This window comes from Pristiophorus japonicus, chromosome 22 (assembly GCF_044704955.1).
Source record: "Pristiophorus japonicus isolate sPriJap1 chromosome 22, sPriJap1.hap1, whole genome shotgun sequence".
Classification (NCBI taxonomy): Eukaryota; Metazoa; Chordata; class Chondrichthyes; family Pristiophoridae; genus Pristiophorus; species Pristiophorus japonicus.
Genome location: NC_091998.1, coordinates 25,017,283 through 25,043,303, shown reverse-complemented (window position 1 = coordinate 25,043,303; position 26,021 = coordinate 25,017,283). Strand labels below are relative to the sequence as shown.

The window sequence follows — 26,021 nt, the reverse complement described above, 5'->3', positions numbered from 1 at the left end:
AAGTCCCACTAAAGAGATGTGAGCGGATAATCCAGGCTGTGTCGGAGGTGCTTGCTTTTCGATGGGACATTAAACCAAAGATGCCCTCTCAAGGTGGATGTAAAGGTTCCAATGATACTATTTCAAAGTAGAGCAGGGGCGTTCTTCCTGGTGTCCTGGTTAATATTTCTCTCTCAACCAACATCACCGAAACAGATTATCTGGTCATTATCACACTGGCCATTGGAGGGAGCAGCGTGTGGTGGCCCGGCCCGGAACTCGGCTCTGTCCCGGCCTGTAAGACCATCAGCAGGCCGGGGCCATTGGAGGGAGCAGCGCCTGCTGCAGCAGGCGGGCGACGGCTACGAAGCCAGGTCGTTGATTGCAGTGCGGGCAGGAGAGGCGAAGGAGCGGCAAGAGTCCGTAGAGGAAAGTAACCGGGGCCCAGGAGAGGTGTGAATCTGAGGCCCAGAAGAGGCGACGGCCCAGGGGCAGCACGGGCCAGCCCACACTGCGATATGTGTGCGCGCTCGGTCTGTGCAGCAGAGCTGGTCTCCAGTTAGTCTTGGGTAATCCTTGCCACTGGACCAAGACCTAGTTCTGTCAAGCCCGTGTGGTGCTGTATGCCAGGGCCACCACACATTTAAAAAAAATCCAAGCACAGGCATCTTCCACCCTTCACGATGTAGTTCGGGATCTGACATATTAGATCCTTCATTGAAACACCTGTGAACTCATCCTTTTTTTGCGTGGAAGCAAGTTATCCTCGCTTCGAGGGACTGCCTATGATGATGATGTTGTTTATCGGATGCTGCTGTGCGCAAATTGCCTGCCACATTTCGAACATTACAACAGTGACTACACGTCAAAAAGTACTTAATTGGCTGCAAAGCGCTTTGGGGCGTCCTGAGGTAGTAATAGCCATTCTATAATGTACTATACGTTTTAAAGAATTCTGTTGAAATGTTTGCCCTATACACCCTGTATTATTTAAAACAATCACTTTAGACAACTGCAGCTATACAAACATTTCTAAATGTAAAGCAGCACCAGACCCGACGAAAGGAGACATTCTCAACCACAACCTGAAGTGCATGGTAGTTCCTGGTAAGCACGACATGCAAGAAAGGACACGTGCCCTGTCTCAACGGCCGCTGTCTTGGCATCCACACACCAGTTAAGCTCAACATGCTCAATCTGGTTATTTTTCTTCAACTTTCTTTTTTTCTTTGGGTGTGGATCTTGTGACCAGGCAATTTGCTTTGCGGCCACGTTCGGTGTTCGCGCGCTTGAAGTGGCATCTCGACGTGACCTGTGAACACAAAATGATAGGAAAGAGAAACAATCTTTCTTGAAGTTTTCATTCAAAAGAGTGTAGACAACAGGGTTGTTGAAGGAGTTGAAGAATCCTATCGCTTGCACAGTGGCAATGATCATATTGATGGTGACATCATCATATTCCTCCTCGAATTCATCTGTGGAAACAGAACTCAGTCAATATTTAAGACCACAAGAGGTTTGGTCGACACGTGAGCCCCAGTCCTACACTATGTGGTTGATTCTCAAATGCCCCGAGAAGTTTCATGGCAAGTTACTCAGTTATAAACAATTGCTATGGAGTTCAGTAATAAGGCAGTGATAGATCTCCGTGTTCTCACGGCAACTAGAGAGGGTTGCCTTCGGAAGCATCACCCAGGAAAAGCCCATCTCTTTTTCAGCAATAAATCCTACCTTGCCATCTTTTTATCATGGGCTAAATATTATGAATTAGCAGATGTAATGTATTTGCTTCATGGGTTCTTTGCTTAAGAATTCATAGCAACACATTGCTATTAAGAACTAGTTGGTTTATTAACCAAGGTTTAAGAATCACACGACACATTACCAGTTCATCCACTAGGCTCACAACTGCATACCTCATCATGGATGACCGAGACCCTACTGACTGGGGTTTTTTTGAGTCTGGTGCACATCATGTGACTGGCTAAGCCACTCACAATGCAACAGTTCTACAACTATTTTGAACATAACTTTAAATCAAGTGGCCCCTTTTAGTAAGGGCACTAAAACCCACAAATTTCCAAATAAAACATTAAAGTAAGTTTAAATCAAATTAAAATTTGGTTGCCAGGGGTAATGATGCACTCCAGTCCCACCAGTGGCCGTGAGCGTACCGGTGGACACCGCATGTTCCATCTCCAGGTACACCCTGGCGTGAACTTAACCGTGGGCGAGAGGCAGGCAGACAGGCCGATCGACACTCTCGACCACTCACTGCCTGGACCTGTTAATAGCCACCTTGGCCAGGCCCAGGAACAGTCCTATGAAGAGTTAACAGCTCTATAAACCTGTGAACATCACAGCAAACACATGCAAAGGTTGGCGTGCTGGAACTTTGGACACAGGTCAGCACTGCTTGCCCAATTTTCTTTTCCCAGTAACCTATACCACTAGTCTATTCCCCTTTGTGTGAAAAGAGGTTTGTCTAACTTTCCTTCTTGCTCCTGATGTCCTAATATTGAGCTCGTGCCCCCCCCTTGCTTCACTCAATGAACCATGTGCTTGGATCAATCTTGTCAATTCACTTTACTTTGATTTAAGTATTTAAAGTGCTGATGAAAGCTGGTGCGACAGTTAAAGCATGGCCAGCAGATAATTCACAGGTCACCTGCCCACATTCTCTTCTGATATAACAGTACCCAGAGGATTGGGGGAAATGCGGCTGGAGTCTCCCCCACTATTGCACAGGATTACGACGGGAAAGGGGCAACTAGCGGGTGGCAAGGCCTATGTAGACGTTCCTTCCCCAAACTAAATTTTGCTCCCCGTTCCTGCTGGAACCTTCGCTGGCAGCCTCTTCCCAACCTGCCATATGTAAATTCCAGTGGGAAAGGGATAGGTTCGAGAGTCCCATTCCATTTCCCTCCCGCCCTTCCTTTAACTGTTGCTCCTTGGACTACCTGATAGAGGCTAGTGATAGACCCAGGGTAGCAATGGTAAGCGCCCCAATATGTACAAATGCTGATAGGAGGAAGGGTGTAGTAGAGGCAGCCGCTCCCTCCAATTATGCCCCCAAACACTTAAGGCCTCAGTTTCTGCCATCTTCGTGGCTCTTCTGCCGCACTAATGTCCCCGGCCGCAGCACGGACTCAATTTTATCTTTGCCGCTGGCGGAAATGGGGGGGGTGGGGGGGTCGCAGTGCCCAATTTGGAGGTGCAAGTTCTTCCAGCAGCCCGCCCTGCATGGACAATGCACCCCCTAGCCGACCTAGGATAATAGGCTGGGGTTACAGTGGGGTCAAGGGGTGAAGGTCTGGCCCTATCGCTGCCACACTGCTGGAACGAAAATCCAGTCCATTGTGTTTGACAAATGGGAATTTATTACTGAGCTCGAGTTGCACCGTAAAGCAGTGATAGTTTTCAGCATCCATTTTAAAGCATACAAGGCTGTTTCCTGACTCAACATGTTAATAAAGTAACTAGGGAAAGTCATATATTGGATCTGATGTTTAGTAGTGAGCCTGATCTCGTATCGGACCTCCAAGTGGGGGAACATCTGGGCAACAGTGATCACAACATTACACTGTTCCAATTAGCTAGTAGAACTAAAGGTACTGAGAACCTGCAACTCGTACCGGATTTCAGAAGGGTAAACTTCTCCAAAATGGCAGATGATTTGGAACAGGTAAATTGGCTAACCCTCTGCAGTGGTGATACGACCGATGTTGAATATAAATGGAAAACTTTTAAGAATCAGATTAAAAAAGTGGTAAACAAACATGTACCCAAAATCAAAAGAGGGAAACGTGGTAAGAAAAAGCAAAGGTGGCTGACTCGGTATATACAAAGACAAATAAGACGTAAACAGAAATGTTTCTATAAACTAAGGAAATTTAACACTCAAATAAATAAGGTTGAAAATAAAGAACAACTAAAGAAAAATAAGGCTGCTATTAGAACAGCATAAAGACTAATGGAAAAAATGATTGTAGACAACTGTGGCGGTAATGGGAAGAGCTTTTTTACTGATGTGAAGAGTCAGAGAAATATCAAAGACTGTATTGGGCCACTGAAGGGTGTTCAAGGACAGATTACAAAGGACTCACTGAGTCTGGCGGAAATATTAAAGGAGTACTTTGCATCAGTATTCACCCTTGAATATGATCTTCAAATATTCGAAGTTAATGATACTGGTTTTTCTACTAGTTACATTAACATAGGTAAGCATATTGTTTTAGAAAGAATTAAGAACTTAAAAATAGATAGAGAACCAGGGCTGGACGATATCCACCCGAGGGTCCTCCAGGAGATGGGACATGTACTGTGCGAGCCCCTGGCCTGTATGTTTAATAGCTCACTGCACGCTGGAATGGTTCCTACAGATTGGAAGGAGGTTAATGTCGTCCCCGTTTTTAAAAAGGTGACAAGGCAGACCCGGGTAACTATAGGCCCATCAGTTTAACATCAGTGATAGGGAAGATGCTGGAAAGAATCGTAAGGAATGCAATATATGAATACTTGGATAGGGTGGGACATATTTGGGACACCCAACATGGCTTCATAAAAAGGAGGTCATGTTTCACAAATGTAACTGTATTTTTTGAAGAAGTTACAAAGTTGTTGGATGAGGGAAGCCCAGTAGCCATCTTCTACTTAGATTTCCAAAAAGCTTTTGATAAGGTACCGCACAAGGGGCTTCTCTATAAATCAGAGCCTCGGGTATTAGTGGAAATATATTGAGCTGGATACAGAACTGGCTGGCAGGATGCAGGCAAAGAGTATTTATAGATGAATTTGGATCTATTTGGAGACCAGTCACCAGCGGTGTCCCGCAGGGATCAGTGTTGGGACCGTTGCTATTTACTATTTTTATTGATGATCTGGATTCAGGGATTGGCGGCAAAATTTGCAAATTTGCAGATGATACGAAGATCTGTGCAAGTGTTAGAACTGTAGAAGAGGCTCGTCTGATTCAGGCAGATCTTAATGTGTTGGGAGACTGGGCTCATGACTGGAAAATGATGTATAATTTAGATAAGTGCAGTGTTGTGCATGCGGGCAGGGCAAATGCTCAACATTCATACACCTTCCAGGAAAAGGCATTAAAGATGGTGGAGATAGAAAGAGATTTGGGCATTCTAGTGCATACATCCTTAAAGGTGCATGAATAATGCCGTGCAGTATTAGCTAGAGCAAATAGGGCGTTGGGGTGTATCCTTTGGACAAATGAGTATAAGACGAGGCGTACTGTTTTGTCCTTTGTACAAGACCTTAGTCAGGCCGCACTTGGAATACTGTGTCCAGTTTTGGTCTCCTCACATGGTGGGTAATATTGAGGCTTTGGAAAGGGTGCAGAAGAGGGCCACTAGACTAATTCCATCCAAAGCATCTTAGTTATCAAGATAGGCTAAAAGAGTTGGGTCTCTATACCTTAGAGCAATGTAGACTTAGGGGGGATATGATTGAGGTTTATAAGATAATGAAGGGAATAGACGGTGTTCCAGCCGACTGTTTATTTCAACTAAATAAGTTAGGTAGGACCAGGGGCCACAAATTTAAGCTGTATAAGGCTAGATCTAGGTTAGATGTCAGGAAGTGGTTCTTTTCCCAGAGAATAGTAGACCTCTGGAACAAGCTGCCATTTCATGTGATGAATGCAGACTCACTGAATTCCTTCAAGCAAAAGCTGGATTTGTTTCTGGCTGCGGCGGAGATCACCTCTTACAGAAGGAAGGTGCTGCAGGGAATTGAATGGCCAGAGTGATCTCCTGGACTAGCTTCTATCTCCTAGATAGGTCGGAGAGGAATTTCCCAGATATTTTTCCCAAATTGGCCTGGGTTCTTAATCTGTTTTTTTTGCCTCTCCCAGGAGATCACATGGTCACAGGGTTTCGGGTGTGGTGGAGTGTATAAGTTGTGATGACCTGTCCGTCATATTCGTAAATTCGTAAATTTGTAAATCTGCACTGAACCACAATCACAGAACCCCCGAGCCAATCACAGAGCCTCATGAACCAGTCACGGAGCCCTTGAGCCAATCACAGAGCCTCATGAACCAGTCACAGAGCCCTTAAGCCAATCACAGAGCTTCATGAACCAGTCACAGAGCCCTTGAGCCAATCACACAGCCTCATGAACCAATCACAGAGCTTCATGAACCAGTCACAGAGCCCTTGAGCCAATCACTGAGCCCCCTGAGCCAGTCACAGAGCCCTTGAGCCAATCACACAGCCTCATGAACCAGTCACAGAGCCCTTGAGCCAATTACAGAGCTTCATGAACCAGTCACAGAGCCCTTGAGCCAATCACACAGCCTCATGAACCAGTCACAGAGCCCTTGAGCCAATTACAGAGCTTCATGAACCAGTCACAGAGCCCTTGAGCCAATCACGGAGCCCCCTGAGCCAGTCACAGAGACCCTGAGCCAATCTGTGAGGATCAGAACCCGGACTGATTCTCAGCACAGGGATCCCTGCATGGCAAACGTCGGTTGGCAGACACCTGTGAGGTGCCGCACCACCTTTTTCAAAAAGCCCAGCTCTCAGGAGAGTTAAGACACGCCATTGAAAGAAAAATTGTTTCCCTCTGCTAACTTTCTCGTCCCCTAAAGGTGCATGGCCACCCTCTGATACTTCACTCAGTTGATCATTATTCAAGTATCAACAGGAAGGATTTGCAGCCTATCATCATTGAGCCTGATTTGGTTTGCAGCTGATCCATCAGGAAGCACTCAATGGACATCAGCAGCGGGACATTATGGCCACTTTTCCCCTTGGTCAATCCGGGGTGCTGAGGCCAATTACCAGTGCTGCCACCTCCGGCCCAACTGAGACCAGCAAATTCATCACAGATTCAAAGATCCGTAATACAGCTCCCTCTGGTGGACTACTGCTCCACCCATTGGAATACTGTGGTAATGTAACTCCTGATGGATAATAAAAGGGTCATGTAACAAGGTCACGTGATAGTTTCCAGTAAGAGCCATCTTATATAATGTATGTGTTGGTGATGTTGTAAGGATTATATCACAGGATCAGACCTGGACCCTGTTGTGTATCTGTAAAGAATGCACTCCCATGTTCCGCCACCAGGGAGCTCATCCCCTGAAGTCCCAAGGGATCCCAGCATCCCTTGGGAGCACTGTTCCTCACTCTGGAATGTCTTATTAAAGACTGAGATCACTATTACTTTAACCTCCCTGTGTGTGGAACACAATAACTGGCGACGAGAATACGAATCCAATGTAAAGATGCAGCAAACTGTGGGCATCCTGGAGAAGTTCTCGGAGGGTGAGGACTGGGAAGCCTATGTCGAACGGCGAGGCCAGTACTTTGTAGCCAACGAGCTGGACGGAGAAGGAAGCTCTGCAAGAAGGAGAGCAGTCCTCCTCACAGTCTGCGGGGCACCGACCTACAGCCTCATGAAGAATCTTCTGGCTCCGGTGAAACCCACAGACAAGTCATATGAGGAGCTGTGTACACTGGTTCGGGAGCATCTTAACCCGAGGGAAAGCATGCTGATGGTGAGGTATCGGTTCTACACGTGCCAGCGATCTGAAGGTCAGGAAGTGGCGAGCTACGTTGCCGAGCTAAGGCGACTTGCTGGACAATGTGAGTTTGATGGCTACCTGGAGCAAATGCTCAGAGACTTTTTTGTACTGGGCATTGGCCACGAGACCATCCTACAAAAACTTTTGACTGTAGAGACACCGCCCCTCAGTAAGGCCATTGCGATAGCACAGGCGTTTATGTCCACCAGTGATAATACCAAACAAATCTCTCAGCACACAAGTGCTAGCAATGTTCATAAATTAACTGGAACTGTGTTTGCGAGCAGAAATGTAGAGGGCAGAACCCACGAGTCTGCAACTGCCAGCAGGCCTCAGGTGACCCAGATGACTGAGTCCCCAACAAAGGATGAATGCAAGGCAATTCACACCTTGTTGGCATTGTGGAGGCTTCCATTCAGCCTATTCATGCCGCTTCAAAGGGTATGTTTGCAAGAGCTGTGGAACAATGGGGCACCTCCAACGAGCTTGCAAATGAGCTGCAAGCTCTGCAAAACCTGCTAACTACACGTGGCAGAGGAAGATGGTGGATCAAAGCAATTTCAAGCCTCAGAGAGAGGAGGCAGATGCTGAAGTACACGGAGTGCACACATTTTCAACGAAATGTCCACCTATAAAGCTAAATGTAAAATTGAATGGCTTACCCATGGAACTGGACACTGGCGCTAGCCAATCCATCATGAGTAAAAAGATGTTTGAGAGACTTTGGTGCAACAAGGCATTCAGACCAATCCTGAGCCCAATCCACACGAAACTGAGAACGTACACCAAAGAGTTTCTCACTGTCCTGGGCAGCACCATGATCAAGGTCACCTACGAGGGCATGGTGCATGAACTGCCACTCTGGACGATGGCCACACACTGCTTGGAAGGAGCTGGCTGGGCAAAATCCGCTGGAACTGGGATGACATCCGAGCGCTATCACATGTCGATGAGGTCTCATGTACCCAAGTTCTTAACAAATTTCCTTCCCTTTTTGAGCCAGGCATTGGAAACTTTTCCGGGGTGAAGGTGCGGTCCACTTGGTCCCAGAGGCACGACCCATTCACCACAAGGCGTGAGCGGTACTTCACATGATGAGGGAGAGAGTGGAAATCAAGCTGGACAGGCTGCAATGCGTGGGCATCATCTCCCCAGTGGAATTCAGTGAGTGGGCCAGCCCGATTGTTCCAGTACTAAAAAGTGATGGCACAGTCAGGATTTGCGGCGATTATAAAGTAACTATTAATCGTTTCTCGCTGCAGGACCAATACCCGCTACCTAAAGCAGATGACCTATTTGCGACACTGGCAGGAGGCAAGACGTTCACCAAGCTCGACCTGACTTCAGCCTACATGACGCAGGAGCTGGAGGAGTCTTCGAAGGGCCTCACCTGCATCAATACGCACAAGGGACTGTTCATCTACAACAGATGCCCGTTTGGAATTCGGTCGGCTGCAGCGATCTTCCAGAGAAACATGGAGAGCCTACTCAAGTCGGTACCACACACAGTGGTCTTTCAGGACGACATATTGGTCACGGGTCGGGACACCGCTGAGCACCTACAAAACCTGGAGGAGGTCCTACGGCTGAAGAGGTGGAAATGCGTCTTCCTGGCAGCAGAAGTGCAGTTTTTGGGGCGAAAGATCGCGGTGGACAGCATTCCGCCCACAGATGCCAAGACAGAGGCTATCAAGAACGCACCCAGGCCACAGAACGTCACGGAGCTGCGGTTGTTCCTGGGACTCCTCAACTATTTTGGTAACTTCCTACCAGGGCTAAGCACACTTTTAGAGCCCCTACATGTGTTATTGCGCAAAGTTGAGAACTGGGTATGGGGAAAAAAACCAAGTAATTGCTTTTGAGAAAGCCAGAAACATTTTATGGTCCAACAAGCTGCTTGTATTGTATTGCAGAGAGTCGGGGTAAACGGGTCCTTTTCAGAATGGCAGGCAGTGACTAGTGGAGTGCTGCAGGGCTCAGTGCTGGGACCCAAGCTCTTTACAATATACATTAACAATTTAGATGAAGGAATTGAGTGTAATATCTCCAAGTTTGCGGATGACACTAAACTGGGTGGCGGTGTGAGCTGTGAGGAGGACGCTAAGAGGCTGCAGGGTGACTTGGACAGGTTAGGTGAGTGGGCAAATGCATGGAGATGCAGTATTAAGTGGATAAATGTGAGGTTATCCATTTTGGGGAAAAAAACACGAAGGCAGAATATTATCTGGATGGCGGCAGATTAGGAAAAGGGGAGGTGCAACGAGACCTGGGTATCATGGTTTATCAGTCACTGAAAGTGGGCATGCAGGTAAAGCAGGTGGTGAAGAAGGCAAATGGTATGTTGGCCTTCATAGCTACGGGATTTGAGTATAGGAACAGGGAGATCTCACTGCAGTTGTACAGGGCCTTAGTGAGGCCTCACCGGGAATATTGTGTACTGTTTTGGTCTCCTAATCTGAGGAAGGACATTCTTGCTATCGAGGGAGTGCAGCGAAGGTTCACCAGACTGATTCCAGGGGTGGCTGGACTGTCATATAGGAGAGACTGGATCAACTGGGCCTTTATTCACTGGAGTTTAGAAGGATGAGAGGGGATCTCATAGAAACGTATAAGATTCTGACGGGACTAGACAGGTTAGATGCGGGAAGTATGTTCCCGATGTTGGGGAAGTCCAGAACCAGGTGACATAGTCTTAGGATAAGGGGTAGGCCATTTAGGACGGAGATGAGGAGAAACTTCTTCACTCAGAGAGTTGTCAACCTGTGGAATTCCCTGCCGCAGAGAGTTGTTGATGCCAGTTCATTGGATATATTCAAGAGGGAGTTAAATATGGCCCTTACGGCTAAGGGGATCAAGGGGCATGGAGGGAAAGCAGCAAAGGGGTACTGAGGGAATGATCAGCCATGTTCTTATTGAATGGCGGTGCAGGCTCGAAGGGCCGAATGGCCTACTCCTGCACCTATTTTCTATGTTTCTATGTTTCTATGTTTAACCCGTGTAAAAGACTTGTGCTCGCATGTGATGCGTTGTCATACGGAGTCGGGTGTGTATTACAACAAGCTAACGTTGCGGGGAAGTTGCAACCTGTCGTCTATGCTTCCAGGAGCTTGTCTAAGGCCGAGAGGGCCTACAGCATGATTGAGAAAGAGGCATTAGCGTTTGTGTTCGGGGTAAAGAAAATGCATCAGTACCTGTTTGGCCTCAAATTTGAGCAGGAAACCAATCACAAGCCCCTCATATCCCTGTTCGCTGAAAACAAGGGGATAAATACTAATGCCTCAGCCCGCATACAAAGGTGGGCGCTCGCGCTATCAGCGTATAACTATACCATCCGCCACAGACCAGGCACCGAGAACTGTGCGGATGCTCTCAGTCGGCTACCATTGCCCACCACGGGGGTGGAAATGGCGCAGCCTGCAAACTTGTTGATGCTGGCGCAGCCCGCAGACTTGTTGATGGTCATGGAAGCGTTTGAAAATGATAAATCACCTGTAACGACCCGCCAGATTAGGACTTGGACCAGCCAAGATCCTCTGCTGTCCCTAATAAAAAAAACTGTGTACTGCATGGGAGCTGGGCCAGCATCCCCGTTGAAATGTAAGAGCCAATCAAGCCGTTCCAGCGGCGAAAGGACGAGCTGTCCATTCAGGCAGACTGCCTGTTGTGGGGTAACCGTGTAGTGCTACCAAAAAAGGGCAGGTAGATGTTCATCTCAGATCTCCACAGCACACACCCGGGTAGAGTAATGATGAAAGCGATAGCCAGATCCGACGTGTGGTGGCCCGCTATCGACTCAAACTTAGAGTCGTGTGTACGGCAATGCAGCGCATGTGCTCATTTGAGCAAAGCGCCCAGAGAGGCACCACTAAGTTTGTGGTCCTGGCCCTCCAGACCATGATCGAGGATCCATGTCGACTATGCTGGCCCGTTTCTCGGTAAATGTTCCTGGTGGTGGTGGATGCTTTTTCAAAATGGATTGAATGTGAAATAATGTCGGGAAGCATCGCCACCGCCACCATTGAAAGCCTGAGGGCCATGTTTGCCACCCATGGCCTGCCTGACATACTGGCCAGTGACAACGGACCATGTTTCACCAGTGCCAAATTTAAAGAATTCATGACCCGCAATGGGATCAAACATGTCACCTCGGCCCCGTTTAAACAACCTCCAATGGGCAGGCAGAGCGGGCAGTACAAACCATCAAACAGAGCCTTAGACGAGTCACAGAAGGCTCACTCCAAACCCGCCTGTCCCGAGTACTGCTCAGCTACCGCACGAGACCCCACTCGCTCACAGGGGTGGCCCGGCTGAGCTACTCATGAAAAGGACACTTAAAACCAGACTCTCGCTGGTTCACCCCAACCTGCATGATCAGGTAGAGAGCAGGCAGCAGCAACAAAATGTAAACCACTGTGTCATGGGAAATTGATCTGAATGACCCTGTATATGTGCTAAACTATGGACATGGTCCCAAGTGGATCGCAGGCACGGTGATAGCTAAAGAAGTGAATAGGGTGTTTGTAGCCAAACTAGACAATGGACAAATTTGCAGAAAGCACCTGAACCAAACCAGGCTGCGGTTCACAGACTGTCCTGAACAACCCACAGCAAACACCACCTTTCTTGAGCCCACAACACACACCCAAATGATCAACAACACCACACCGGACCAGGAAATCGAACACATCATGCCCAACAGCCCAGCAAGGCCAGGCTCACCGAGCAGCCATGCAGGGCACAGCCAACACACCAGAACAGACATTTGTACCGAGGCGGTCCACCAGGGAAAGAAAGGCTCCCGACCGCCTCACCTTGTAAATAGTTTTCACTTTGACTTTGGGGGGGAGTGATGTTGTGTATCTGTAAAGCATGCACTCCCATGTTCCGCCACCAGGGAGCGCATCCCCTGAAGTCCCAAGGGATCCCAGCATCCCTTGGGAGCACTGTATATAAGCCGGCCCCTAAGGCCTGTTCCTCACTCTGCAGTGTCTTATTAAAGACTGAGGTCACTGTTACTTTAACCTCCCTGTGTGCAGTCTCATCATGTTCGGAACACAATAGACCCCATCCAATTTGTATAGCTCATCTACTCACTGGACAAACTTGCTGATCCACTGGAGATGCCCCAGCAATTGAAAGAAAGGACAATATAGTCCAAGATCAGATCAAAGAATTGAATCTTAACTTAGCTTTTGCTCCAAAAAGCTGGTGGATTTGTCTGCTGAAATATACAGCCAGCGATCTAGGGACTAGACTAGTTCTTGTCTGTTGCCAATTTAGTGCAGGGAGTGGTGCAAAGGCTGTAATTGATTGCAATAAAAGTAGAAATGTCTAAACTGGAAACTAATCAGTAAATGTTTCAATCTGTCATTCAGATGATATCATTTTTTTAAAAGCAAATATCTCCAATTAGTTGCAGAGTTAATCTCCCTCAAATAGAACTCCAAATGTACTCTCACATGGAATTCTATACACCAAACATCATTTACCTGACTTTACAGGGATGATTTTGACTGTTCTTGCCTGTCGTTAACAGGGGCGGTAATGGCATTAAAATGGGGTCAGTAGCAATGTTCCCTGTAAGCTGCGCTGTGTTCTGCCTGGCCTGTTTCTTTTAATGTGCAGTCTCTTTAAATGTCTGCGCATATGCAGCATTTACAATGTAAAAGCCGGTAAGCGGCCTGCGCGGGAACTTTCAGATTACTACGCGGCCGTGCACTTTAGCGGGAACATTGGTCGGTGGCCTTACTGCCTGTTGCATCTGACAATGCGACCGACACCATTTTGAAAGGGGCCTACCGACGGGTGTCCAAAGCCCTGCCTGTTTCAATCGGGATCCTATGGCGTATATAGGACCCGATTGCCATTTTAAGTCGGAACTGATCATACCCTGTCGACCCAGGAGCGCCCCCCAACCCCCACACCCTGCGCCCCCATCCCTCCTATACCTGTGCTAGTTCATCACTAGACCTTTAAGTTGTTGGAAATGCTGCGCTAACTAAATCAAAAAGAAAAATTAAGACCAATATGCACCTCAAAGTACTTTACAGCCAATGAAGTACTTTTAGAGTGTAGTCACTGTTGTAATGTGGGAAACGCGGCATCCAATTTGCACACAGCAAGCTCCCACAAACAGCAATGTGATAATAACCAGATAAACTGTTTTTGTTATGTTGATTGAGAGGTAAATATTGGTCAGAACACCAGGGAGAACGCCCCTGCTCACCTTTGAAAGAATACCATGGGATCTTTTACTCTCACCTGAGAGGGCAGACGGGGCCTCTGTTCAACATCTCATCTGAAAGACAACACCTTCGACAATGCAGCACTCCCTCAGCACTGCACTGGAGTGTCAGCCTAGATTTTTTTCTAATGTGCTCAAGTCCCTGGAGTGGGACTTGAACCCAAAACCTTCTGACTCAGAAGCAAGCACGTTACCCACTAGGCCACAGCTGACACTGTATCAAAGTGGTCTAATGTGTAGAGAATAAGATACTCTCAACAGAGTTATAATTTAATGGCAGACCTAGTGAATGAAACTAATTAACAAGGCAAAAATCAAAGATTGGCTTACTGAATTCAAACAGCATGTGTACCACATGGAATGGGGCCCAACATATGGTGAAGAGCACGACAACTGTTATCATCATAACAATCGCTCGTTTCTTCTTCCTTAAAAAAGATGTTAATAACTGTCAGTCCTTGATAAGATAGGATAGTAAAGGTTGGATATTGGTATCAATAAAATGTACATATTATATCATATACCCAGACTTGTATCTTACAGACACTGTACATTACTGGAATAATAAATATTTAAAAACATATAACATGCCAAATTAATTATGGTATATGAACATAAAAAATAGGAGCAGGAGTAGGCCATACGGCCCCTCGAGCCTGCTCCTCGACTGAATAAGATCATGGCTGATGGGATCATGGACTCAGCTCCACTTCCCTGCCCACTCTCCATAACCCTTAATTCCCTTATCTCTCAAAAATCTGTCCATCTCCGCCTTAAATGTATTCAATGGCCCAGCCTCCACAGCTCTCTGGGACAGAGAATTGCATAGATTTACAACCCTCAGAGAAGAAATTTCTCCTCATCTCAGTTATTCCCTTATTCTAAGAGTATGTCCCCTGGTAGTAGTTTCCCCTATGAGTGGAAATATCCTCTCTGCATCCACCTTGTCGAGCCCCCTCATTATCTTATAAATTTCAATAAGATTGCCTCTCATTCTTCTGAACTCCAATGTGTATAGACCCAGCCTACTCAACCTATCCTCATAAGTCAACCCCCTCATCTCCGGAATCAACTGAGTGAACCTTCTCTGAACAGCCTCCAATGCAATTATATCGTTCCTTAAATACAGAGATCAAAACTGTACGCAGTACTCTAGGTGTGGCCTTACCAATACCCTGTACAGTTGTAGCAGGACTTCACTGCTTTTATACTCTATTCTCCTTGCAATAAAGGCCAACATTCCATTTGCCTTCCTGATTACTTGCTGTACCTGCATACTAACGTTTTGTGTTTCATGCACAAGGGCCCCCAGGTCCCTCTGTACTGCAGCACTTTGCAATTTTTCTCCATTTAAATTATAATTTGCTTTTCTATTATTTCTGCCAAAGTGGATAACCTCACATTTTCCCACATTCTACTCCATCTGCCAATTTTTTATCTAGTCATTTAGCCTGTCTATATCCGTTTGTAGATTTTTTGTGTCCTCCTCACAATTTGCTTTCCCAACCATCTTTGTATCATCAGCAAACTTGACCATATTACACTTGGTCCCTTCATCAAAGTCATTAATATAGATTGTAAATAGTTGAGGACCCAGAACCGATCCCTGCGGCATCCCACTAGTCACTGTTTGACATCCGGAAAATATCCCAACTCTCTGTTTTCTGTTAGTTAGCCAATCCTCTATCCATGCTAATATATTACCCCCAACCCCGTGAGCTTTTATCTTGTGTAATAACCTTTAATGTGGCACCTTATCGAATGCCTTCTGGAAGTCCAAATACACCACATCCACTGGTTCCCCCTTATCCACCCTACTCATTACATCCTCAAAGAACGGCAGCAAATTTGTCAAACATGATTTCCCTTTCATAAAACCATGCTGACTCTGCTTGATTGAATTTTGCTTTTCCAAATGTCCCGCTATTGCTTCCTTAATAATGGACTCCAGCATTTTCCCAACGACAGATGTTAGACTAACTGGTCTATAGTGTCCTTCTTTTTGTCTACCTCCTGAGATATATTTACTCCATGTTTTTAATAATCTTTGTAAATTCAAAAAAAATTCTGATCGCTTTTCTTGTAATTCACTCATAAGATAATGTCTCAGCGAATGGAATTGCTTGAATATTTGGCAGCTTTTGGCAATTATCTTAAGGCCATGTTAACTAAACTGTGACTAATTAGGCAAAAATAAGTAGGAGAAGTGGAATAATGTGTGACATAGTGGTTAAGTACGCTGCCTTTTTTGATTCTGGGATCAGACCAAGCTGATGGGATCAAAGATCCCTCACACTCACTGAATGTTAAGTATGATCTACTTAATGCCATGAAAAACTTCTAAGAATTTGCCTACTCCAAGTGAAGGAGGTAACCCTGATCATAGGCAGTCCCTCGGAATCAAGGAAGACTTGCTTCCACTCAGAATGAGTCCTTAGGTGGCTGAACAGTCCAATATGAGAGCCACAGTCCCTGTCACAGGTGGGACAGACAGTTGTTGAGGGTAAGGGAGGGTGGGACAAGTTTGCCGCATGTTCTTTCCGCTGCCTGCATGCACTCGGCGATGAGACTCGAGGCACACAGTGCCCTCCCGGATGCACTTCCTCCACTCATTGGCCAGGGACACCCAGGTGTCGGTGGGGATGTTGCACTCTATCAGGGAGGCCTTGAGGGTGTCCTTGTAACATTTCCTCTGTCCACCTTTGGCTCGTTTGCTATGAAGGTGTTCTGAGTAGAGCGCTTGCTTTGGGAGTCTCGTGTCTGGCATGCAAACAATGTGGCTTGCCCAGCGGAGCTGATCAAGTGTGGTCAGTGCTTCAATGCTGGGGATGTTGACCTGGTCGAGGACACTAATGTTGGTGCGTCTGTCCTCCCAGGGGATTTGTATGATCTTGCGGAGGCATCGTTGGTGGTATTTCTCCAGCGACTTGAGATGTCTACTGTACATGGTCCATGTCTCTGAGCCATACAGGAGGGCGGGTATTACTACAGCCCTGTAGACCAAGAGCTGAGTGCCTGATCTTCGAACATTCTTTTTTCCTCCGGCGGCCGAAGGCTGCGCTGGCGCACTGGAGGCGGTGTTGAATCTCCATATCAATGTCTGCTTTTGTTGATAAAAGGCTCCTGAGGTATGGGAAATGGTCCACGTTGTCCAGGGCCCTGCCATGAATCTTGATGACTGGGGGACAGTGCTGTGCAGCGAGGACTGGCATTTGAGGACCTTTGTCTTACGGATGCCAAGCATAAGGCCCATGCTTTCATACGCCTCAGTAAATACATCAATTATGTCCTGGAGTTCAGCCTCTGAATGTGTGCAGACGCAGGCATCGTCCACGTACTGTAGCTCGATGACAGAGGTTGGGGTAGTCTTGGACCTGGCTTGGAGAAGGCAAATTTTGAACACGTTCCCACTGGTTCTGTAGATAGTTCCACTCCAGCGGGGAGCTTGTTGACTGTGAGGAAGATTGAGAAGAGGGTTGGGGCAATGATGCAGCCCTGTTTGATCCCGGTCTGGACGTGGATTGGGTCTGTAATGGATCCAATGGATGTAACCACTGGGAAATAGAATGCCATTCAATTTTGGGCGCCTATGGAACGTTCCAACTTGGGGTATCGTACAGAAAAATTCAGGGTGTAACTGCGTTTACTCTGCTCTCTTAAAGGTCTTAACCTTAACTTCCAAAGAATATCACTCTGTGATTTGTCTTCACAGCCATCCTTATGTATCTCTAAGCAACAGTGCCAATTGCAAAATGCCAGCAATGTTATGGTATGGAACAGCATTCGTTACCAACTGTGTTGAGCTGCCCAAACCTATTTCAGTGAGCGTGAGAGATTTTTGATCCCATCAGCTTGGTCTGATCCCAGAATCAAAAAATGCAGTGTACTTAGCCTCTACATCGCACATTATTCCACTTCTATTTATTTTTGCCTAATTAAGTCACAGTTTAGTTAACATGACCTTAAGATAATTGCCAAAAGCTGCCAAATATTCAAGCAATCCCATTCGCTGAGACATTATCTTATAGTGCATTACAAGAAAAGCTATCAGAATTTTTTTTGAATTTACAAAAATTAAGAACATGAAGTAAACATATCTCAAAAGTCAACTCAAATTTCTCTTTAAGAATAACATGTTTTGTGATTATTGCTACACATATCAGGAAGGTCCCAGGGTCAATTCCTGGTCTGTTAGCTGAACTCGGCATGAACAGTAGTATGCCTCAGTTCCATTGGATGAAGGGTGGGTTCCCATTCCTGATGACCATCAATCAGCCCCTGCTGGATGACAGGACCGAGCTCCCGTCCCCCATAAAGTCAGATAGGACAGCAACAATTAGAGCCCATGTTCATACATGAATACAGACCACGTGTGTGTGGTACTGATGCTGGCCTGGTATCTTTAGAAGTGCTTCCCGCCGTGGAATCAATGACGCCAGGAAAGGAGTGGAGGGGAGAAAATTGGCCAAGAGAAGAAAAGGCAAAAAAAAAATCCAACTGGAGTGTAAAGGGGAATAGCATGGATGTCTTTACAGGGAATCTAGATAAGTACGTGCGGCAGAAAGGAATTGAAGGATCTGTTGATAGGGTGAGATGAAGTAAGGCGAGAGGAGGTTCATGTGGAGCATAAACACTGACATGGACCAGTTGGGGCCTGTTTCATAGAATCATAGAAATTTACAAAACGGAAGGAGGCCATTTCGGCCCATTGTGTCCGTGCCGGCTGTCAAAGAGCTATCTAGCCTAATCCCACTTTCCAGCTCTTGGTCCGTAGCCCTGTAGGTTATAGCACTTCAAGGGAGTAAAGGGTTATGGGGAGCGGGCAGGGAAGTGGAGCTGAGTCCATGATCAGATCAGCCATAGTCTTATTGAATGCGGAGCCGGCTTGAGGCGCCAAATGGCCTACTCCTGCTCCTATTTCTTATTCTCTTATATTCTTAAGTGCATATCCAAGCACTTGCCTCTACCACTCTTTCTGGCAGTGTGTTCCAGATCTCCACCACCCTCTGGGTGAAGAAATTTCCCCTCAAATCCCCTCTAAACCTCTGACCAATTACTTTAAATCTATGCCCCCTGGTTGTTAACCCTTCTGCTAAGGGAAATATGTCCTACCTACACACTCTATCTAGGCCCCTCATAATGTTATACATCTCAATAAGGTCTCCCCTCAGCCTCCTCTGTTCCAAAAAACCAAAGAAAACAACCCCAGCCTATCCAATCTGTTCTCATAGCTAAAATTCTCTACTCCAGGCAGCATCCTTGTAAATCTCCTCTGTACCTTCTCTAGTGCAATCACATCTTTCCTGTAATGTGGTGACCAGTACTGCACACAGTACTCTGTGCTGTAATTCGACGTATGATGTTTGAGAAAAATGCTCACCTTATAATCTTGGACATTTCCCGTTGGTTCAGGGTGCCGAAAACAAAGCAATCCCCAACTTGCTTTTTGATCCAGAGGTGAAAGACAATTCTGCTATAAAGCAGCAGCATTGTCATGAGTGGCAACAGGAAGAGTGCCACCAAGATGAAAATGGTATAGAATTGCCGGAGTGAGAGCGAGTTCCAGTGTTCAAGGCAGCAAACATAGTGTCGGTCAAAGAGAAAATCATATTTCACCTGTGAATACAAAGCACAGTCCTGCTTTTAAGACAGCTGTTTACATAAGAACATAACTACTTGCTGTACCTGCATATTAACTTTTTGTGTTTCATGCACAAGGACCCCCAGGTCCCGCTGTACTGTAGCATTTTGTAATTTCTCTTCATTTAAATAATAATTCACTCTTTTATTTTTTCTGCCAAAGTGGATAACCTCACGCTTTCCCACATTATATTCCATCTGCCAAATGTTTGCCCACTCACTTAGCCTGTCTATAGCCCTTTGCAGATTTTTTGTGCCCTCCTCACAACTTGCTTTCCCACCCATCTTTGTATCATCAGCAAACTTGGCTACATTACACTCTGCCCCTTCATCCAAGTCATTAATATATATTGTAAATAGGTGAGGCCCCAGCACCGATCCCTGTGGCACCCCACTAGTTACCGTTTGCCAACTGGAAAATGACCCATTTATCCCGATTCTCTGTTTTCTGTTAGTTAGCTAATCCGTTACCTATGCTAATATATTACCCTCAACCCAGTGAGCTTTTATCTTGTGCAGTAAACTTTTATGTGGCACCTTCTGGAAATACAAATGGCATTATTATCGGATAAGCTACATCACTGCTTAAACATGGAGCACCAAAATTTATCATTTGCTGGTCAAGTCAGTCAACAATTAATTTTGCTTTGGTCCAGATGCTGCGGCAACAGTGAGATCGGCAATGTACACCGTAAATCTCCCCATCTAGCTTGACAATCTCTCATCAAGTCGCATTCACCCATCACCCATCACCCATGTTCGCTGATCTACATTGGCTCTTGGGCCAGCAACACCACTAATGTAAAACAAAAATACTCTGCTTTTATATGGATGTGTTAATTTGCAACACCTAAAGCTCTGATTGGACCCCCTTGATGACAAGTCCTGATTGCTGATTGGTCCCCTTGCAGGATAAGATACATCCAGCAGTTTCTCCTTTGCAAAGTTTAATTCGAGCCTTTCTGACTGCCGATTCCAGACAGAACAGAGCTCACTTGGAACAGGCAGTGTTCACTCTCGCAAGTTAAGACCTTCTCCCCACCAGCCCAAATGCCTGACCTGCCCCCCCCCTCCCCAACCAAGTTCCTGACCTTTCCCCACCATGTCCTCCCCCACCACCACCCCCCCACCCCCCACACCACCGGGTTCCTGACCTCCCCCCGCTGCCCAAATTCCTCCCCCACGAATTCATGACCTTCTCCCCCCAACAAGTTCCTGATAATATGTGTAGCATTGTGTGTGGGTAATGGATTATTAACAGGTTTATTGGATATGAAGTGAACAGTGACAGTGTCACGACTTCCGGAGTTCATCCAGTCTTACCATCTGGATCAGTTTCTCGCTCTCAACCCTCGCTTTAGACCTGGATCACATTCTTCCGCCATCCCACTGAGCTCTCCATACTCTTTACGCCCCCCCCCCCCCCCACCACGGGTTCCTGATCTCCTCTCTCCTTCCGATCCCCCTTCTCTCTCTCCATTCTCTCTCTCTCCCTTTCTTTCTCTCTCCCTCTCTCTCTCCCCCTCTCTTTCTCTCCCTCCTCTCTCTCCCTCCCCTCTCTCTCAACCCCCACCCTCCCCCCCCCGTCCCCTACCCCCCTCTCTCTCTCTCCCCGATCCTCTCTCCCCCCAACGCTCTCCTCCCCCCTCTCTCTCTTCCCCTCTCTTTCTCTCCCTCCTCTCTCTCCCTCCCCTCTCTCTCAACCCCCACCCTCCTCCCCCCCCATCCCCTACCCCCCTCTCTCTCTCTCCCCGATCCTCTCTCCACCCCTCTCTCTCTCTGATCCTCTCTTCCCCCCAACTCTCTCCTCCCCCCTCTCTCTCTTCCCCCACCCACTCCCTCTCCCTCCTCCCCCGTCTCTCCACCCCCCCCCCTCTCGCCCCCGCTCTCTCTCCCCCCAACCCCTCTCTCTCTCTCTCTCTCTCTGATCCTCTCCCCTCCCCCCGGCCAGCATGGATCCAGAACGCCCACTGAGGTGAACAAGGCATGACCCACGCTGCACTGCAGCCACGACTGTGGTGCCGGCGCGCATGTGCAGAAGGGGACGGGGTGCGCATGCACCAAAAGGGTCAGGGCCGACCGCGCGCATGCACAGAGGACACAAAAATGTTTTGTGCAGATAATTGCGTCACATTTAGATAGTGCCCTTTAACATATTAAAGTGTTCCTAGGCGCTTTACAACATCATTATCAAACAAAATTTGACACGGAGTCACATAAGAAGATACGAGGGCAGATGACCAAAAGCTTCATCAGAGAGGTAGGTTTTCAGAAGCGACTCAAAGGAGGAAAGAGTTGGAGAGGGGCGGAGAATTGGGGGGGATTTCCAGAGGTAATGGTGAGGGAGTGAGAATAGAAGAAATTCTCATCCTCATATTCAAATTCTTCCATGGCCTCGCCCCTCCCTATCTCTGCAACCTCCTCCAGCCCTACAACCCTCCCTATCTCTGTTACCTCCTTCAGCCCTACAACCCTCCCTATCTTTGTAACCTCCTTCAGCCCTACAACCCTCCCTATCTCTGTAACCTCCTCCAGCCCTACAACCCTCCTTATCTCTGTAACCTCCTATAACCCTCCCTATCTCTGTAATCTCCTCCAGCCCTACAACCCTCCTTATCTCTGTAACCTCCTATAACCCTCCCTATCTCTGTAATCACCTCCAGTCCCTACACCCCTCCCTATCTCTGTAACCTCCTCCAGCTCTGCAACCCTCCCTATCTCTGTAACCTTCTCCAGCCCCTACACCCCTCCAAGTTACTCCAATTCTGGCCTCTTGTGCATCCCCGATTTCCTTCGCCCCACCATTTCCTGCCGTGCCTTCAGCTGCCTAGGCCCTATCTTCTGGAAGTCCCTCCCTACCTCTTTCTCCTCCTTTTAAGTCGCTCCTTAAAATCTACTTCTTTGACCAGGCTTTTGGTAACATGTCCGAATATCTCATCATATGGCTTGATCTCAAATGTTGTTTGATAATGCTCCTGCGGGGCACCTAAGGATGTTAATGATGTAGTATAAGTGCAAAATCTGGGCCATTATCTCAGAAAACCTTTATACATACGTTAAATTAATCAATAATCAAAAAAGGTTTTTATTTTGAATGACATATTAATATAAAGTAAATAGGAGAACTTGCCTCAAGCTGTTGAATGTACAACATTGGTGATCCAACGGTTACAGCCACTGACCACACGAACCCTGACAAGGAACAATACACATTAGTATGACTCATACTCCAGTCAAATTGTGTGGACAATAAACTTTAGCCCACTGGAGGATGCTACAGATGGAGAAATTAGTTGTGCTGTTGTCACCGTGATGCACGGTTTCAAGCGAAACCTTAAGCTAATTCCGGGATCCCATCGAGGAGCAGTGCTTGCAGATTACAACAGTCGGAGAACCAGAACTGCCATGTTGTAGCACCTGGGATCGAGTTGCCACTTGTTTCCGTCCGTACTCTCAGCGCAGTCTGGACAGATTTGGCCAAACCAGCATAAAAGCTTGATGAATTTTAAACGTGAGTTACGCCTAAGACCACTTAATTTTGGATTTCCCGTGCCCTTTTACCCTGGTTCAAGATTCAACTCGCCCGAATCGGGCCCCGCCCACAAAACTGGCCACAACCCCATTGCCAGTTTCCGCCAATTAAACATAAGAACACAAGAAATAGGAGCAGGAGTAGGCCATTTGGCCCCTCGAGCCTGCTCTGCCATTCAATAAGATCATGGCTGGTCTGATCTTGGCCTCCACTTCCCTGCCCGCTCCCCATAACCCTTGACTCCCTTATCGTTCAAAGCACTGGTTCGGGAAGGTTATTCAAATTGAATTCATTTTCTTCAGCGCACAGGCACGCTTTTAAAGTTATTTCATATCAAAAAATAGTTAATTTACTAAAAACTGACTCATGTATATCAATGAAACTGTTAAATGGTTTAGTATAGTTTGTTAAAGTCACTGTCTGTCATTTAAAATCAGGTTACTCACAGGTGGAGGACAGGACAGCCTTATTATGATTACTTGGTGTTAAACCCAATTTCAGCTGTATTAATAAAACTACGGAGGTTCTCACTCTTAAATACATCAAGGAATACTTTTTAAATGGAAAGAAAAAGAAAGGAACAATTATGTTCTATTATGCTGCCCGATTACGCTGGTTCATGACTGATGCTGCCCTAGACCAATCCAAGTCTGCCGGTGGACGATTATGCGAATGAGCTTATACTGGAAAATTGAGCTTTATTAGCACTTTCTCCTTCTTGCGAATTTGGCATCAGTTCTTAACCAATTAAAACTGACTTACGCTTGTAACCAAATCAGCCCCAATGTGCATTTGCACTCAATTTTATTTTCTAAATAATGCACCATCTCTTGCTAATTTTCTCCATGACTTTGAGCAACCTCTAGGTTATAAAGTTCAAGCCCAATACCAAGATTTGAACTCAAATCCAGATGAGCATTCTATTGCAGTAGAAAGGGAGCAGTGCGCCAGAGGTGGTGCAATCCTGTGGATGAAGCCATCATCATCGTCATCATCAAAGGCAGTCCCTCGAATCGAGAATGACTTGCTTCCACGTCAAAAAGTTCACAGGTGTTTCAATGAAGGACCTCAAATTCCAGGTTCCGAACTAAACCTTGAAGGGTGGAAGATGCCTGTGCGTGGATTTTTTTTAACGTGTGGTGACCGTTGCACACCAGCCACCACATGGGCTTGACAGAGCTAGGTCTTGGTCCAGTAACAAGGATTAACCAGGACGACTGGAGACCAGCTCTGCTGCACGGACCTAGTACGCGCACATATCGCAGTGTGGGCTGGCCCGTGCTGCCCCTGGGCCCTCGCCTCTTCTGGTCCCGAACTCACCCCTCTCCTGGGCCCTGATCATGTGCCTCTACAATCTCTCGTCACTCCTTCGCCCTGACCTCGCCGCTCCTGCTGGATCTGCCCACGCTCCAATCACCTGGATCTTGGTGATGTCCCTTTTCACTGCCGTTGCTCTCCTGCTCCAGTACGTGCTGCTCCCTGGAGTGGTATGACACCATGTTGCTCCTTCCGCTCTCCGGCCTGCACCGATGGTGCTCGCATGGTGTGGATGAAGCAATGAGGCTCTGTCTGCCCTTGTTCTGGTGGTTCAAGTGGACATTAAAGATCTCATGGGCCTCTCAAACGAAGAGCAGACAGATCTCCTTGTGGTTTTGTCAACAACTTCCTTAATCAACAACTCCAACAAAAAAATGTAGTTAACCTACATAGCAATGATTATTTTATTGAAGACCTACCCAGCATTTTGTACGCCCTTGTGTTCTGATAGTGCCTCCTCAGTGGGTGCACGATCCCTTCATACCGCTCCACAGCTATGCACACCATTGTTAGGATACAGCTCACCACAGCGGTCGTCTGAACAAAAGGAACCATCTTGCAGACAAAAGCCCCTGGAAATCAAATATCAATTAAAAGATTAGAAAATATCTACAGAAAGTTTGACCAACAATGTTAATCTACAGTTTTGCAAGATTGAATTATGCTTCAATCAACATCACTAAAACAGATTATCTGGTCATTATCACGTTGCTGTTCGTGGGAGCCTGCTGTGCGCAAATCGGCTGCCGCGTTTCCCACATTACAACAGTGACTACACTTCAAAGACTCTTCGAGTCTCTGCGTCAGGAGCATGCGGAAGCCAAGCACAAAAAGCGGAAGGAGCATAGGGCAAAGCAAGCACCCCACCCACCCCTCCAACCACCGTCTGTCCCTCCTGTGACAGAGACTGTAGATCCCGCATTGGTCTCATCAGTCACCTGAGAACTCATTTTAGTGTGGAAGCAAGTCATCTTCGACTCCCGGGGACAGCCTAAGAAGAACACTTCAAAAGTTCTTAATTGGCTTTAAAGCACTTTAGGACGTCCGGTGGTTGTGGAAAACCCTACATAAATCCAAGTCTTTTTTCCCTTTCTTTAGTGCCCAGATAAGGGGCCTGAAAAACAGGTGCAGCGCACTAGAAAAACGGGTACTAATCCTTTGGCCCCCACCCTCCGTTCCGCACCTGAACAGCACTGCCCTCCGAACTTCCTCTACAGCTGTACTGGCTGCCCCCAAATATGGTATCGTATTGTAAATTACATGCAAATGAATGTCAGATGGCTCTGCGCACAGATTTCCTGTAAGAGTGCTGAGTCAAGTTCAGGGGCAAATTTCCCATCAAAACCTGACACCGTTTCTTCATCATTGCCTAGGTGCTGTATTAAAAGGACAACTTGGTGGGTTTGTTTTAGAAAGGTCTTTATTTTTGGCCTTTTGCTGCTTCAGTATTTGTTGTGGAACACTGTTCCTCTTCTGCACTTAGCCATGGAAGCAGAGTTTAGTACTGTGCCAACCCCCTCCTTTTGCAATATGGCTTCCTCAGAGGCAGACAAGAGGAAATAACCACAAGCTTCCTGGACAGCTGCTGAAGCAATTCACTCGGCCCCCTCCTGAACCAGTAACTACTGTTTCTCAGCTACAGAGTGAGAGGATAATTTTAACGTTGTGCGATGATGTATAATGGTTAATAATGAATTAGCCGATCATTAGACGCCCGACCTGATTTTCCCTTCCAATAAAAGAAAAAAAGGATGACTTGC

At 46.8% G+C, this 26,021-nt stretch overlaps 1 protein-coding gene across 1 annotated transcript in view; it reads right to left on the bottom strand.

Annotated features, from left to right (window-relative positions):
* Positions 1-951: 951 nt before the first annotated feature.
* LOC139234719 (pyroglutamylated RF-amide peptide receptor-like) overlaps positions 952-26,021 on the bottom strand; it is a 38,401-nt gene continuing 13,331 nt past the window's right edge. The window contains exons 2-6 of the mRNA XM_070865400.1: positions 24,681-24,833; positions 22,543-22,604; positions 19,153-19,388; positions 14,103-14,200; positions 952-1,454 (exon numbers count right to left, since the gene is read on the bottom strand). Of these exons, the coding sequence (XP_070721501.1) occupies positions 1,054-1,454; positions 14,103-14,200; positions 19,153-19,388; positions 22,543-22,604; positions 24,681-24,833 (950 nt within the window). The 3' untranslated portion in view covers positions 952-1,053. The remainder of the gene's footprint in view (positions 1,455-14,102; positions 14,201-19,152; positions 19,389-22,542; positions 22,605-24,680; positions 24,834-26,021) is intronic.